General features: G+C 48.2%; 2 protein-coding genes across 2 annotated transcripts in view; one reads left to right on the forward strand and one right to left on the reverse strand.

Moving 5' to 3' along the window:
- Positions 1 to 17,064, reverse strand: part of PDCD11 (programmed cell death 11) — a 698,902-nt gene that overhangs the window by 567,045 nt on the left and 114,793 nt on the right. The window lies entirely within an intron of this gene.
- Positions 1 to 17,064, forward strand: part of SLC18A2 (solute carrier family 18 member A2) — a 190,788-nt gene that overhangs the window by 153,660 nt on the left and 20,064 nt on the right. Inside the window, exon 9 of the mRNA XM_068111736.2 lies at positions 15,127 to 15,222. Coding sequence (XP_067967837.2) covers positions 15,127 to 15,222 — 96 coding nt within the window. The remainder of the gene's footprint in view (positions 1 to 15,126; positions 15,223 to 17,064) is intronic.

Raw genomic sequence — 17,064 nt, forward strand, 5'->3', positions numbered from 1 at the left:
AGCAATGATGGATTCCATGACTTTGCTGATAATTGGAAGCAGGTTGATTGGTCTGTAGTTGCAAGGATCTGTTTTTGCACCTCTTTTGTGTAAAGCGGTAATGTTTGCTGATTTCCAAGATGCTGGCAGATGACCTTGAGCAAAAGAGAGGGCGAAAAGAACAGAGAGAGGGTGAGATCGAGCGGCAGAGCAGGATTTTCGGACCCATGGGCTGATGCCGTCTGGTCCAGTTGCAGATTCAGTGTCGAAGTTTGACAGAAACTTCTCCACCTTGTCAGGAGAGAAGGACACAGAGTCCAGGAGCAGTTGGGTTCGACTGGGAAAGGTGTGAACAGAGAGAGATGGGTTTGGGACACAAGATTTTGAGGCAAACACAGAGTTGAGGCATTCGGCTTTGTCACGTGCGTTGTCAACTGTGTAGCCATTTGAGGTAAGGGAGGGGATGGAGGGGGAACAAACACCAGAAACGGATTTGACCATATGCCACCAGGATTTTGAGGAAGGAGACAGGTTTGAGAGTTCAATCTTGAGTGTGGAGAGATAGTGCTTCCTGGCACTCCTGAGGGTAGACACACACTTGTTCCGATCTTGGTGGAAGGGACTGAGATTGCCTTCAGTTGGATTTGCCTTCCAAGAGGCAAAGGCAAGTTGTTTCAGGGCAACTGCCTCACCACAAGATTCAGTGTACCATGGACAGGAGGAAGGGTAAGACAACTGAAGACGAGATGGGATAAATCTGTGCATGAGAGAGAGCAGTTTGCTTTGGAAGAATTCCCAGGAAGAATTGATGTCAGAGGCAGTAGAGATGGGAGACCAATCCAGATGATTGATGGCTGCTTGCAGACCGTGCCAGACAGCCTGAGTGAAATGCCAGACCCGTCGGCGCTGAGGAAGCTCTCTGAGAATGGCCAGAGAAATGTCCACTTTAACAAGCATATGATCAGAAGAACCGATTGGGGCAGAAGAAGAGCAGCAGACATTGGCAGGGAAGTTTGTCATAACCAAGTCCAGAAGAGAAGATACTCCATTGACTGCGATCCGGGTCGGGAAATTGACAGATTGTGTCAGTCCCAATGAGTCTCAGAAGTCCTTCGCTGAGGTGCCATGGCTGGTGAGAGAGGAACCCACACCCAGCCAGCTGGCATGATGACAGTTTAAGTCGCCACATATGAGGAAGAGAGAGTTTGGATGGGTTTGTAGAAGTTGGTCCATGTTGTCCGACAGCGAAATGTAAATGGAGTCATCACTGTTTGGAGGAAGGTACAGAACACATATGAACCAAAATTGCCTTGGGTCACGGTGTACCCCAGGAGATCTATCGTTCAAGCGGAATAGTGACATTTAGCCTCGTTCAGAGTCAGGCGGTACTTGCGCGCAACTTTGAGGAAGCGCTTCAGATTAGCATCATGATGAGCTTGATCGTACCCACAAACCGTTAGGTTGTCCAGGTAAACAAAGACATCTGTTAAGTGTTCCTTAGCAATGATGTCATCTATGGCCCTTTGAAAGCATGAACCCCATTTGTGACCCCAAAAGGCAAACGAGTGAACTGGTACAACCTCTGTCCGGATTCAAACCCGGTGTAGATGCGATCAGCCTCGCGATTGGAATCTGATGATATGCGCTGCGGAGATCTAAAGTGCTGTATACCGAGTACTGTGCCACCTGACGAACCAGGGAATCCAATCCCGGGAGTGGGTAAGCATCCAATTCCATAAACCGATTAATCATCTCCAAGTAGTCGGTTACCAAGCGTTTGCGATGATTTTTGGTCTGGACTACCAAACCTTGAGCTCTCCAAGGCGATCGACTATGTTCAATTATGCCCTCCTTTAAAAGTCGACTAGTCTCCTCAGCAATAAATTGCGTGTCAGCACGTGAGTAGCATCTCGATTTAACGGCAACCGGGGTGCAGTCAGGAGGCTCATTTGGAAACAGCGACAGGGGTTCAATTTCCATCCCGGCCAGAGCACACACAGAAAGAGTGTTGTCACCACCAAATTCCATTTCTAACCGACCATGACGACAGAGAAAATCGTGTCCTAGCAATACTTCGGCACATAACGTTGGTAAGACCATTAAATGCACATCCGGAAACATTCGGCCATTAATCACTAGCTTAAGTCGGCATTCTCCTTTAGTACGCAACCAAAGAGCTTGGGAAGCCATGAAAATTCGGTCAACATAGCTATCAGTAGAGCCCGTGTCGATCAAGGCGTTTGCCATCTGTCCCTCAATCATAACTGGAATAACAGCGTTGGACAGTCCAGACGGCCCGGTAGTTGTCGAGTCATACAGAGGGGGCGATCGAGCCACGCGCGTGGACCCGACGCCGGCCAGCGTCGAGCGTGGAGCCGATCAAGCCCCAGGCGATGAAAGGATCCCAGTCAAGGTCGCTCGAGCCGCGCGAGGCGCCGATTGTCTCTCGGTCAGCGAGATGATCCTAGTCAAGTTTGCTTGAGCCGCGCGAAGCCCGCGCGGGGAGGTGATCCAAGTCAAGGCTGCACAGGGTGCCGATTGTGCCTCGGGCGGTGAGAGAATCACGGACAATGTCGAGTGAGTTCGCCGGCCTCGTGACGAGTGGCATACCATTGCAAAATGGCCTTTCTGAGAGCACGAGTGACACGTCGCTTCTCGAGTCAGACAAACTGTCCTCAAATGATTCTGGTTTCCGCAGAAAAAGTACTTAGCATTACTCCCGACAGATGGAGCGGCAGCAACAGCGGCTGTCACGCTCGTGCCTGAATCCTCGAAAGTGTCAGTTGTCCCCGATTCCAGCGGAGGTTCAGCATCCGTTCGCTCCGCCATCGCAGCACTCTCCGGTCACTCACCAGTTATCCCCGCAGTGATGTACGGGCGACTGTATGCTTCCGATTGTGTCTGTGCCTCGTAGTAAACGAGTGCCAACTCATGTGCCTTCGCCAGCATTAGATCCGTCGTTTCCAGCAATCTTTGACGTATTATGGGCGAGTGAATCCCCGAAACAAAAGAATCACGCATCAAATCATCACATACCTGTTCGTGCGTCCGAGCTCCAGCTGTACAGTCCTTCACGATACGACGGAGGTTCTGGATGAAGTGGTCGATTGATTCCGAAGGGTCTTGTCATCGTGAAGCGAGCAGGTAGAGAGTATAGACCATGCTCCGAGTCTTAATGTCGATTCGACGTAGGTCCGCTTCGGCGGCAGCGAACGTGTCGCACTGAGAAATGTACTCGTAGACACTACCAGACAGAATTGCAGACAGAATGTCGCAGACAGAATAGGACACGTGGGAATTAAGAACAGCTAGCTTGGTTTAATCCGGGAGGTCCGCCTGGGCTCCCAGGTAGCTTGTCATTAGACGTAGCCAGTGCTTGAGCTGTGCAGACGAGTCCGGCGCTTGAGGGTCCGCTCTGAAGATCGGTACATGTATCAGCTTGTGAGTCATGACGATCTCGTTCAAGACAAGAGATGCATTTCGATTAATTGTTGTAAAAAACAGAGTTACAACATTGGCTCAGTTCGTGAGTTTAATCGAAATAGATCCCGAGCAATACCTGTAAAGAAAACCAGCGAACATCATATCAATATTCAGCATTCATCTGGATCAGTAATGGGTTTACAAACGAGCACAAGCAAGCCTCGAACAAAGTGGTTGTACATACCATCTATTTAAGCACCTACGTAACATACAGTAAATGTCACAGGAATGATCATTGCGCTGGATGTCCGAATTCTTATAACTGCCGCGCAGTGGACAGAAGTCGCATTGTCACCTGGGTTCAGACTTAGACACAATTTCACGACAAGGGATTCCTTTAGACCGGATGTCGCGTAAGGTCGTATATTTGTCTCCATGGTGAGGGGTGGAGCTATGCTAATTAGTTAGGGTATAAGAATAATTCCCTGTATGTAAATTGCCTTTGTGGTTTTCCCCTTGTTCCTTATGACACACACCACCCCAGCCATGCACTCCACACCGAAATTAATAACACTAAATAAAAGCCACCAGGATTCAGACATTTAATGCTGCCGCTGGCCGCCATCCGAGTCAGCACAACACCAAGCAGGCAGGGCCATGGGGCCCTGCCCCGAGGGGTGATGATTGGTCAGGGCGATGGACTGCTGCGATGGCACTCACTGATTGGCGTGTGCGGTGACGTCAGATGGAAGGTCCCAGCACCAGGAACAAAAAGGCAGAGCATCGCCATTCTCTCTCTCTTTATGTCCCGCGTTGATAGCGAGCAGTCACAGTTTTCTCTCTCCGAGCTGGCCTTCATAGCGTGCAGTCGCATCTTGGCTCTGTCTTTGTGTTCCGAGTCTGAAGCGAATAGTCACATTTTCTTTCTCTTGGTACTGGATGCGTAGTGGGCGGTCGCAGTTCGTGCCCCTCTTCTTTTCCTTGCGCTTGGTCCTGACATTGGCGGTCACAGCTCGTGCACTCTGACGCTCTTGGTTCGTGGCTTTGTGACAGCTGTTTGCCATGCTGTGGGCGTTTGAGAGACCGCGGTGCTTTGTTGAGCGGACGACGAGGAAGGAACAAGGGCCTGCTCGCTTTACGTTCGGCGGCTGGGATGAACGCAGCTGCGCGTCAAGGCATGGTTTCCCACGCAAGTACTCGGGGACCCGTTCGAGGGCCGCCGGGTTGGGTACCGCTTGAAGAGACCGCGGAGTGCAGGCAAACGCACCACACAGACACAACAATTACTTTCATTTATTTTCCCCTTGTGTGTATTTGAGTCCGTTGGAGGAACCTCAACTTAGGAATATTTTACTGTGCATTCTTTGATCCCTGGCATTATTTTTATTAAATCCATTATTTGTTGAACTTTCATTCCTTGCCCTGTCCCGTTTAATTGTTGGTGGATCAGAGAAACCCCGTGCTGCATCTGGCTGTCCAGGTAAGCGCTCACTGCCCTCCACTACACCCTCGCGCATATAAATAACACCGCCATAGTTGGACTGAACACCTCGGAGTGTAAAGCTCGATCGGCCACCCATCACCTTGGGGGAACTTAATCCCCCCGGGAACACGACACTATTAATGTAATTTCGCAACCTCTCCACCAATTCCTTTGGGCTATCCATCAGTCCCATTATTGTTGTCTTCATGGCTAATAAGTCACATTCTTTCCATGGCTCGTACACTCGCCCAGCCCCTCACCCCGCTACGGCAGCTCTTATTTCTTTCATTGGCATCACTGTTTCGACATTAACACCTCACCACCACGAAATTAAAAACACCTCACCACCACGAAATTAAAACACCTCACCACCACGAAATTGAAAACACCTCACCACCACGAAATTGAAAACACCTCACCACCATGAAATTAAAAACACCTCACCACCAGGAAATTGAAAACACCTCACCACCAGGAAATTGAAAACACCTCACCACCAGGAAATTGAAAACGCCTCACCACCAGGAAATTGAAAACACCTCACCACCACAAAATTGAAAACACCTCACCACCACGAAATTGAAAACACCTCACCACCACAAAATTAAAAACACCTCACCACCACGAAATTGAAAACACCTCACAGCCACGAAATTAAAAACACCCCACAGCCATTAAACACGTAATAAAAACACCTCACAGCCACGAAATTAAAAACACCTCACAGCCATAAAACACATAATAAAAACACCTCACCACAACAAAATTAAAAACACCTCACAGACAAAACATGCAACAAAAACACCTCACCACCACGAAATTAAAAACACCTCAGACATAAAACACGTAATAAAAACACCTCACCACCACAAAATTAAAAACACCTCACAGACATAAAATACGTAAAAAAAACACCTCACAGCCACAAAATTAAAAACACCTCACCACCATGTCATTTAAAAACACCTCACCACCACATCATTCAAAACACCTCACCACCAAGTAATTCAAAACACCTCACCACCACGTAATTCAAAACACCTCACCACCAACTAATTCAAAACACCTCACCACCACATAATTAAAACACCTCACCACCACATAATTAAAAACACCTCACCACCATGTAATTATAAATACCGCACCACCACATGATTTAAAAACACCTCACCACCACGTCATTTAAAAACCTCACCACATAATTCAAAATACCTCACCACCACATGATTCAAAACCACCACCACGTTATTAAAAACACTTCACAACCACGGAAACAAAAGTTTGAGGGAGTCGTTAAGTGACAACACAGACACTGCCCAGATTTGTAGATATATAGATAACTAGCTGAGGTACCCGGCTTCGCCCGGGTTGAATCTATCTATAATTCCAGTAATCTCTGTGTGTATGTTTGTATGTTTGTATGTTTGTATGTCTGTGACCGCTGTTTCTCGACAACCACGGGTCCGATATACTTTAAACTTGCCAGGTATATTGCTGGGGACCCGAGGATGTGCCTTTTCAAGGTTTCATATTAATCGGACAAGTAGTTACCGAGCTATGTCCAAAAAACGATTCAACCAATCAGAGAGCAGCGAGCTATCACGTGTGCCGAACGTGGCGAACAGACTCTGCCTCGGACGGCACATTTGAGAGCGTATTCATTTATTTCACGTTGGAAAACTATGTTGCCGTTAAACTATGTTTTAAAACTAATTAAAACTACTATCTATAATTCCACGGGTCCGATAAAAAACACCGTACTCGCAAGCCGTTCGCTTTGGACCAAACCATTTCATGTAAATAGAGGGGGGGGGGATTGTCACCGTACTCGCAAGCCGTTCGCTTTGGACCAAACCATTTCATGTAAATAGAGGGGGGGGATATAATTTTAGATATATATATAGTACGGGCATGCCCTAGTAAGAATAATACAAATATATGATGAAAAGAACATGTATATTTTAGAGCAATATCACAGTACATTTCCTACATGACGTTTTGTCAATTTTCAATTTCTCAAAACCTCTTGGTGTACAACATTTCTAGTTTTCTTACTTGGTGCCAAGACATAAAGATTGCTTGGTTTTCCAACCCTCGAGCAGCCCACGTACAGCTGGCCATGGGAAGTACCCGGCATTGCCGGGCGGGGGAAGGGAGGGGAGGAGGATGGGGAGGGGAGGGGCATGGGGGAGGAGGGGAGGAGAGGGTGGGGAGGGGAGGAGAGGGTGGGGAGGGGAGAAGAGGGGGGGAGGGGAGAAGAGGGGGGGAGGGGAGAAGAGGAGGGAGGGGGAGGAGAGGGGAGAAGAGGAGGGAGGGGGAGGAGGAGGGGGGAGGGGGGAGGAGGAGAGGGGAGGGGGGAGGGGAGGGAGTAGGGGGGAGGGGTGAGGGAGGGGGGATGGGGGAGGGGAGGGGAGAGGGGAGGGGAGGGGAGGGGAGGGGAGGGGAGGGGGGAGGGGAGGGGAGGGGAGGGGAGGGGGGAGGGGAGGGAAGGGGAGGGGGGAGGGGAGGGGAGGGGGGAGGGGAGGGAAGGGGGGAGGGGAGGGGAGGGGGGAGGGGGGAGGGGGGAGGGGAGGGGGGAGGGGAGGGGGGAGGGGGGAGGGGAGGGGGGAGGGGAGGGGAGGGGGGAGGGGAGGGGAGGGGAGGGGAGGGGGGAGGGGAGGGGAGGGGAGGGGGGAGGGGGGCTTCGCCCGGGTTGAATAAGAATAATACAAATATATGATGAAAAGAACATGTATATTTTAGAGCAATATCACAGTACATTTCCTCCATGACATTTTGTCAATTTTCAATTTCTCAAAACCTCTTGGTGTACAACATTTCTGGTTTTCTTACTTGGTGCCAAGACATAAAGATTGCTTGGTTTTCCAACCCTCGAGCAGCCCACGTACAGCTGGCCATGGGAAGTACCCGGCATTGCCGGGCGGGGGAAGGGAGGGGAGGGGAGGAGGATGGGGAGGGAAGGGGAACAGGGGAGGAGGGGAGGAGAGGGTGGGGAGGGGAGGAGAGGGGGGGAGGGGAGAAGAGGGGGGGAGGGGAGAAGAGGGGGGGAGGAGAGGGGAGAAGAGGAGGGAGGGGAGAAGAGGAGGGAGGGGGGAAGGGAGGGGAGGAGGAAGGGAGGGGAGGGAAACGGGAGGGGAGGGGAATGGGGGGGGGAGGGGAGGAAATGGTGGGGGGAGGGGAGGAGAGGGTGGGGGGGGGGAGGGGAGGAGAGGGTGGGGGGGAGGGGAGGAGAGGGTGGGGGGGGAGGGGAGGAGAGGGTGGGGGGGAGGGGAGGAGAGGGTGGGGGGAGGGGAGGAGAGGGTGGGGGGGAGGGGAGGAGAGGGTGGGGGGGAAGGGAGGAGAGGGTGGGAGGGAGGGGAGGAGAGGGTGGGGGGGAGGGGAGGAGAGGGTGGGGGGGAGGGGAGGGGAGGAGTGGGGGGGGAGGGGAGGAGAGGGGGGGAGGGGAGGAGAGGGTGGGGGGGAGGGGAGGAGAGGGTGGGGGGGAGGGGAGGAGTGGGGGGAGGGGAGGAGGGGGGAGGGGAGGAGTGGGGGGGAGGGGAGGAGAGGGTGGGGGGAGGGGAGGAGAGGGTGGGGGGAGGGGAGGAGAGGGTGGGGGGGAGGGGAGGAGAGGGTGGGGGGAGGGGAGGAGAGGGTGGGGGGAGGGGAGGAGAGGGTGGGGGGAGGGGAGGAGAGGGTGGGGGGAGGAGAGGGTGGGGGGAGGGGAGGAGAGGGTGGGGGGAGGGGAGGAGTGGGGGGGAGGGGAGAAGTGGGGGGGGAGGGGAGGAGTGGGGGGGAGGGGAGAAGTGGGGGGGGAGGGGAGGAGTGGGGGGGAGGGGAGAAGTGGGGGGGGAGGGGAGAGGAGGGGGGAGGGGAGAAGAGGGGGGGAGGGGAGAAGAGGGGGGAGGGGAGAGGAGGAGGGAGGGGGGAGGAGGAGAGGGGAGAAGAGGGGGGAGGGGGAGGAGGAGAGGGGAGAAGAGGAGGGAGGGGGAGAGGAGAACGGCTAGCTTGGCAAGCGATAGCAGGATTTTTGCTTTTATTTTTACCTCAATGAGGGCTATATATATAGTCCGTGCTTGGAGCCTTCAAGTTCAACATAAAGTTTTTTTATGAAAAATAATGCAGATGTAAAACAATCCACCAATGCAAGTTCAGAAATGAATGCAGAGCCTTTACTTTGCGATACAAACGCAATTCCCGCCATTTCCACTCACGATCAAGGCCTCCAGAGGGATCGCGCCTCTTCTTCCTCCTTCAGGTTCGTCTCACTTCTTTCACTCAAAGAGTCAAAATGCTCGAAATTCTGCCGCATGAAATTATGTAGAGGCCTCGTCGGCGGGATATAAGGTAGATAAGGAAGGCGTTGTAACAGAAGAATCAAAATAAACGTTGAAGAACAAAAGGAAATTGGAGCTATTCTGGACCCACAGCCAAACCCGACAAACCATTGCAATACACCCCGAACGTCTATGCTGCCACAAACTACACCATGGAATTGCAGCTGGGGCGGTTTTTTTAAACCATTGATATTAAAATAAAACGTAGCCTAAAACCACCGGGATTTTATGCTGATTCCGAATCTGTGTCCAAAACTTTTCTCCGATGTGTAGTTCTTGAGTTTTAAGCGGACATCCAGACAGACACACACATACACACACAGACAGACACTCCTCCTTTATATATAGAGATTGACTGTACCCGAGTTGCCGTTTTGTCATGGTTTAAACTTTAAACCAATAATAATTCAAATAATTATTTTGCACAAATGTATTTGTAATATACGTGATATCACATTTTATAAACAATTGAAGTTGAAAACTTAAGTCGAAAAAATTTTTTTCCCCAAAACAATTGCCCCCCCAAAAAAATAATATATATATTGGAAAACATTTCAAAAAGAATACCCTTGGGACATACCGACGGGAGAGATATGTGCATACCAGAAGTTTGGAACGATTTCACAAAAGGTTGAGGGAGTAGTTCAGTGACAAGACAACACAACACAAGACAAACACTGCACAGATATATATATATATATATATAGTGATGTCAGTAGGGAAAAGCAATATCTAGAGTCAGGTAGATCTGAATAGGTAACATGCTTCGACTGTCGCGATCGGGAATGCACCTGTAATTTCTGTGTGTGTAGTCCGGTTTGTCGGGTTAAGATGTCTGCTTGTGAACATACCAGGATGTTCGAGTGTTAGATAGTGTAGGGATAAATATAACAGCCGCTGTGTGTCACACCTGGTAATCAAACCTTTGTCGCTTATGGCAATGCACACCTGTAGACACTTAGACAGGCCATGTCGTGCACACATTAATTAAATTCCCTTCCCTGACGATGACTTCGGAAGGAACAGACAGGAGGCCAATTTGGGGCACCGCCGCATGGGCCGCAGCCAACTACACCTCCGGCAGGCCTAGCACCATAGAGTGACATGAGCTATCACCACGCTACAGGGAACGAGTGATTGGTTGGCGCGGAAGGTGCGAACCTCAGCCAATCAGCGCCGGAGGCCCGAGGATGCAACTGAGGAGGAGGGGATTCATTGGAGGAAAGATGCTGGAGAGTTCGGGGAACGACGAGAAGCTTCGGTCTGACGTCACCAGGCGAAGTGATATATGGGGGCGCTGCACCGATTCGGGAGCTTTTTCTCAGAGACGACATTAAAGCTAGCTCTCTTCGCCCGGTTCGTGCTTGACTTGGATCCTTCTCTTCCCTCGTGGCTTGGATCGTGCTACGCGCTGCGCTTGGCTTGGATTCCTGTTGGCTCTGTTCCTCTCCTCGACGCTGGTCTCTCCCCCTGCAATCTCTCCGTGCCTGTCCCTTTGTGCCTCGTGTTGGAGACCGACCTTGTGTGGAGCTCGCTAGCCTGCGTTGGACGCGTGGTGCTTTTTGGTGTGTTGGACGCATGGTGCTTTTGGATTGGTGCTCGGAGGCAGACGGAGGGAGCCGCGTGGGACGACGACGGACAAGACTACAGACGAGATAAGGCCGCACCCACAGAACATTTTGCATTACACGACGAGACAATTCTTTTCGTAACTCATTCCTGTGTCTCGTTTCTGAAGTGAGGTGTGTGGGATCCCAACTTAGGACTTTTATTTTGTATCGCGTTTTCCCTGTCCCAACCTTTGCAAATAAACCCTTGTATTATTTTCCATTCCCTGCAAATCTTGTGCTGTTTGAGTTCGTTCGCCTTCCACAAGTACGCGCTTTTACCGCAGCTCCTACTTTCAACTTTCCTTCTTCCTCCCGCGTTTTATAGCCGAATCCGTGTTTGGTCGTCACCTCAAGTAAATCCGTTCTGGTCCATCCGCGAGCCCTGGTGTTGAACCGAAGGGTCCACGCGACAATGTGTGTGTGTGTGTGTGTGTGTGTGTGTGTGTGTGTGTGTGTGTGTGTGTGTGTGTGTGTTTGTGTTTTTGTGTCGTTTACAAGTTGTTGCTCTCACAAACAGGCAAAATTTAAATTTTTTATCAACACAAGAAAGATGTTGTGCAGAGCATGATACTTGAGAAAACCCAAAACAAATTTGGCCTGAAAAACTATTGGTGGTTGAATTCAATGACCAAATATGCAAATCCAATTCAAATTTAAAGTTAATCGGATGAAAATTGCCAACTTTAGAAATTTGACTTATGTTGATCTTTTGGCTAATGTTGACCTCAAAAATAATTGGTGTTGAATTCACTGATGTGATTTGCAAATCTTCTTCAAATTTCAAGTCGATCAGATGAAATTTGGCCAATATTGACCTTTGACCCATGTTGACTTTTTGACCTCAAAATCAATAGGCTTCTTGTTTATGAGCAACTCTAACATTTAGCCAAGTTTCGTGACGATTGGTTTAAAATTGTGACCTATAGGCGAATGACAGACAAACAAACAACAGAATCATAGACCAGACTGACCAATGTACTTGTGAATCTTTGGTTTTGCAAGTACCGTAGCAAACAGACAGACAAATACAGGTGAATACATAACCTCTGGTCATCTTCAGTGGTGGAGATAATAACACATCACTGGCAATGTATCTTGCCAATAATAAAGCAAATAATTTTTTTATGAAACTCACCAGATCTTGTAGTAAGGGCAACATATGAAAATCTGTTAACTAAATTGTTACCAAAAAATTTCTTCACCAATATGTTTGTAAAGGTGTGTAATAACATGTGTTAAAATGTTGAAGGTCAACTCCCGTGGGAAACCCAGAAAAAAGCTGTTGAATTCGGGTACCGAAAAATTATTTTCGAGAATTTTTATTTTTTTAAATCGGCCCTTAAGTAACTTATGAGGGGTCAAATAAGGGTTTTTCATGATTCTGAGTTGATTGTTAACATTTATATTTCACCACAGACACTCCTTTGTGGAAAAATAATTTCTAAATATATCTCATTTTCTACTTTGCAGGACATGGAGTCTAGCAATATGGATGAAGACGTTACTCCACCTGTGCTCAATTGCTTCATCTGTGCACGCTCGGATACACCAGCTGAAAGGCTCATACGGGCAACTCCAAAGGGATACTCAACTTTATTGAAACAAGCAGAAACTGTCGAAAATGTTACTGTTGTGGAACGTATGAAGGAGGCTCAAAAGGAAGGAAAACTGAGGTACCACCAGAAGTGTAAAAATGATCTGTACAACAACTTTGTTGCAACCACCAAGAAGTCAGCTCAAGCATCAAAGGCAGAGAAAGAGTCATCAAAGTTGAAGAGAAGACGCACTACTTGTGAGTTCAGTTCATCAACTGGCTGCAGTTCTAGAAGATCACAGTCAGTTGACCTCCTGTATAAGGATGTATGCATTCTTTGCAACCAACCAGCCCAGCTCTACAAAAATAATCCAGCACAAGCTAGAAAGAAATACAGAGTGCCAGATAATTTGACTGCAGATACACTGAAGGCAAGCTCGCTGAAGACAGCACGGAGTCGCGGGGATGACTGGGGCACTGAAGTCACTGGACGCCTGGAAGGGATCAACGACTTGGTAGCAGAAGAAACACTGTACCATTTGCGATGCAAACTTATGTTTGCGAGAGGTGACAGTTTGTCCAAGACTGATGAGGAAGGAAAAAGGAAGAGAGGACAGAGGAGTATTGATGAGGAGCGAGAGGCAGTTTTTATTGAATTCTGCGAATGGTTAGACTCAGAATTAGAGCATGGGGTAATGAACATGGACCAAGTCCATGAAAAGCTGCAGGAGTTTGATCAGTCACCAGAGAAGAGCCTTTCTTATTCAAAGCATTGGCTAAAGATAAAACTTCTAGAGAAATACGAAGACACCTTGTATTTCACAACACAGGAAAGAAGGGCAGATGTACTCTGTCTCAAAGATGGCACCGACAATATTCTGCGAGAGCATCATGCTTATCTTGACCATGGAGATGAGAAGACTCAGATCATAAAGACGGCACTCAAGTTCATATCCAATGATATTGCCTTGATTGATTTAGGTCCAAAGTCATACCCCACCACACACAGTATGACTGACATCGATAGTCAGCTGACACTTGTTCCTGCAAGCCTTCAGATGTTCTTGAGACCGATTGTCAAGACAGAAGAAAGAGTTGCCGTTTGGGGGCAGAATTTTATTAAGGCCTGTCGACCTCGGTCTGGAGTATTGCCACACCAAATGGGGCTTGCCATACAACTTGATCATAGATTTGGGTCAAAATGGATGCTCAACAAGTTCCACCGGCTGGGATACACTGAGTCTTACACGGAGACACAAAACTACAAATACTGCTTCCTTAATAGTAGGAGTGGGGATGATGTTCCAGATACTTCTGGCACTCTTGACACCATTGTGGAGGAAACCGATGAACAGATCAATGATGAGGTTGCGGTTGATGCTGCGCTTGAGGATCAATCAGTGATGACAGCCAAAGTGCCAGCCAGTGAAAGTGAATTTTCAAGTAATGATCAGGTGGTCTTTATGGAGGTTGGGGAAACAAACAATGCAGTCACTCAGTTTGTTGGAGACAATATAGATTTAAACATTGTCTCTATTCATGGAAACACTCCCTTTCACTCAATGGGTTGGATCGAAGTCACCTCTCCGGCACCACCTTTGCCAGATCCACAGACAACAGCAGCTTTCCCCCGGGTGAAGTTGAAGGCACTCGACAAAGCTAAGATCCTGAGAGGAACTGAAGTAAAGATTATTCCATTTACGAACAGGAAACAGATAGGAACGAACGCGATCATGTTTCTCCCCCTCGCTGAGCTTTCCTCCTCCCTGGCTCATGATCAGCCACTCCTCACTCCAGGTGACACACTCTGGGCAGCGGGGTGGGTGATCAAAACCAACGATCCTGAGTTCCCACACTCCAACTGGAATGGCTGGATGAAGAGAATCCATGCTAATGATGCAAAGCAGAGCACACAGATCGACCCCAGTGACTATGGATGGACAATAGGTGTGCATGGGTATGAGCCAGTTCCAACACTGGACCCCACGGCTCCTGAGGAGCTATTGCAGTTCACGAGCTGTAATTGTCATGGAGATTGCAGCAACCGGCGATGCAGCTGCAAGAAGAATGGGGTGACGTGCATCTCGGCCTGTGGAGTCTGTAATGGCATTACATGCAGAAACTGCAGTCATGATGTTGTTGAGTCTGAAGAAGTCTGAAGAAGAAGACAATCACTGTTGAAACTTCTGACATTGTGAATGAGAAATAACTCTTGAGTATTATATATGTATGTGAAATAAAAGCTACTTTGTGTGTAAATGTAAAAGTGAAAATATAAATGTTAACAATCAACTCAGAATCATGAAAAACCCTTATTTGACCCCTCATAAGTTACTTAAGGGCCGATTTAAAAAAATAAAAATTCTCGAAAATAATTTTTCGGTACCCGAATTCAACAGCTTTTTTTCTCGGTTTCCCACGGGAGTTGAACTTCAACATTTTAACACATGTTATTACGCACCTTTACAAACATATTGGTGAAGAAATTTTTTGGTAACAATTTAGTTAACAGATTTGTGAAATATCTCATAAAATGCCCTTACTATTGGGAGAATGTTGCACAAATCTTATTTTAAAGAGACAATATTACTATCCAAGTTGAATGCTTAACTCTATTGTTTTTTGCTACCTATGACGTCATTCCTCTTCAAGTTTATTTACAGAAGTGTTTCTCATTGACAAGATAGGATTTTTTCAGGAGAATGTGCAGGAACATGAGACACAATATGCCTTTCTTGTTTTAACGCATTTCCTGATTGTGTGTATCACCCACCTTGCCTGCAGGTGGGATTTGTTTTGCTAATATGGGCATCGCCATGCTCGAACCTGCACTCCCCATCTGGATGATGGAAACAATGTGTCCTCTTCGATGGCAGCTGGGTGTGTCTGCACAACGACCATCCTACCTTACAGAGCACGTGGCAAATGAGGTTAACCATGACATCAGCAACAATAACATTTAAAAATTTTTGTGGCTGTTCTGACATGCGAGGGGTTCTGAAAGATATTACAATTTGGTGGTTCATATTTAACCTGGAATTTTGTTTATAAAGAGTAGAATAAGGTATAATTACTGTATGTATAATGAAGTACAATTACTGTATGTAGAATAAGTTACAAGTCTATATGTAGAATAAGGTACAACAACTATTTGTATAATAAGGTACACGTCTGTATGTATAATAAGGTACAATTACTGTATGTATAATAAGGTACAAGTCTGTATGTATAATAAGGTGCAAGTCTGTATGTAGAATAAGTTACAAGTCTGTATGTATAATAAGGTACAAGTCTGTATGTATAATATTGTCACGCGAATCCCTCTGGTTAACAACATAGGACCGCGGATGACCAAACGGCTTTACTTGAGGCGACGATCAATCACGGATTCGACGACAAAAAAACACGGGAGGAAGAATGAAGAGGAAGGAGCGGCCAGCGCTTACCTGTAGTTCCGACGGCAGCTTCCAAATCAACCCTGCAAATTAATGAACTCGAACACGGGAGGTAAAATGTACAAAAGGAATGATTTATTATGAACCCGATACAATGGAACGCGACAGAAGATAAATAATGTTCCTAAATCGGATCCCCCACACCGACTTCAAATACGAGACACAGGAATGAATGAAATAAAGAAATCATCGTGTACTTGTGAAATGTGGTGCGAGCTTATCTGTCTGTAGTGTGTCCGTCGTCCCACGCGGCCCCATCCGGTCCCGATGCTGGCACGAAGAAACTTCAGTCCGCCTCGCCCGTGCGCTCCGCCAGGCCCCGAGTGACCCGCTCAGCTGCACGCTCCACTCCAAGCTCCTCGTTGGTCGCACACGAGGTCCCTTTCCCTCACAGCACCGAGCCTCACTCCGAGCACCCGAGCACCGCTCCAAGCACCACGAAGATGACGAACCAACGACCACAAGTCAGGAACGCAGGGAAGAGCGCGAATAAACCCAGGCAAGAGTCCAGCGCAGAGCAGAGAGCGAGCTTCAAGCACGAGGGGAGAGAGAAAATGTCGTCCAGCGAGTCCTTTTATCACCTGGCGTGTGACGTCAATCTGGCGCGTTCCCAATCAGAGCCTCGATTCTCCGTGGTCTCTCGAACCTTCTCGCGCCTTCCCTCCAATGAACAACCTCCTCCTAAGTCGTGGTTTGGCGCCTTCCACGCTGATTGGCTGAAGGTTCGCGCCTTCCACTCCAACCAATCACACGTTCCATGGGCGTGGTTATAGCCTGCCACTATGCTCGTTGCCCATGGTGGCATTGTACGCGGCCGCTGCCTGCTTGTCTTTCCGGTCAGTCATTTAAGGGGAGGGAATTTAATTACTGTTGTGCACTAAGGACCTATCTAAGTGTCTATATGAGAATGCGTTGCCATAAGCGACACAGGTTTGGTAACAGAGGGAACGACAAAGTAAGGAATTTTACCCATAATCCCTGTACTACTTAGCACGCCTCGCCCCATCATGGCAGGGACACCAATACAGCTTATACCGACATCCGGCTAAACAGAACTTATTACATATAGATTCCCTATCACGACAGTCGAGTTACCTACCTATACAGATCTACCTGGCTCTAGATATTCCTCTACCCAAATTCATAACAATATGATACAAGTGTGTATGTAGAATAAGATACCAGTCTGTATGTATAATAAGATACAAGTCTGTATGTAGAATAAGATACAAGTCTGTATGTAGAATAAGATACAAGTCTGTATGTA

The sequence above is a fragment of the Myxine glutinosa genome, chromosome 3 (assembly GCF_964187855.1).
Source record: "Myxine glutinosa chromosome 3, kmMyxGlut1.1, whole genome shotgun sequence".
Lineage (NCBI taxonomy): Eukaryota > Metazoa > Chordata > Myxini > Myxiniformes > Myxinidae > Myxine > Myxine glutinosa.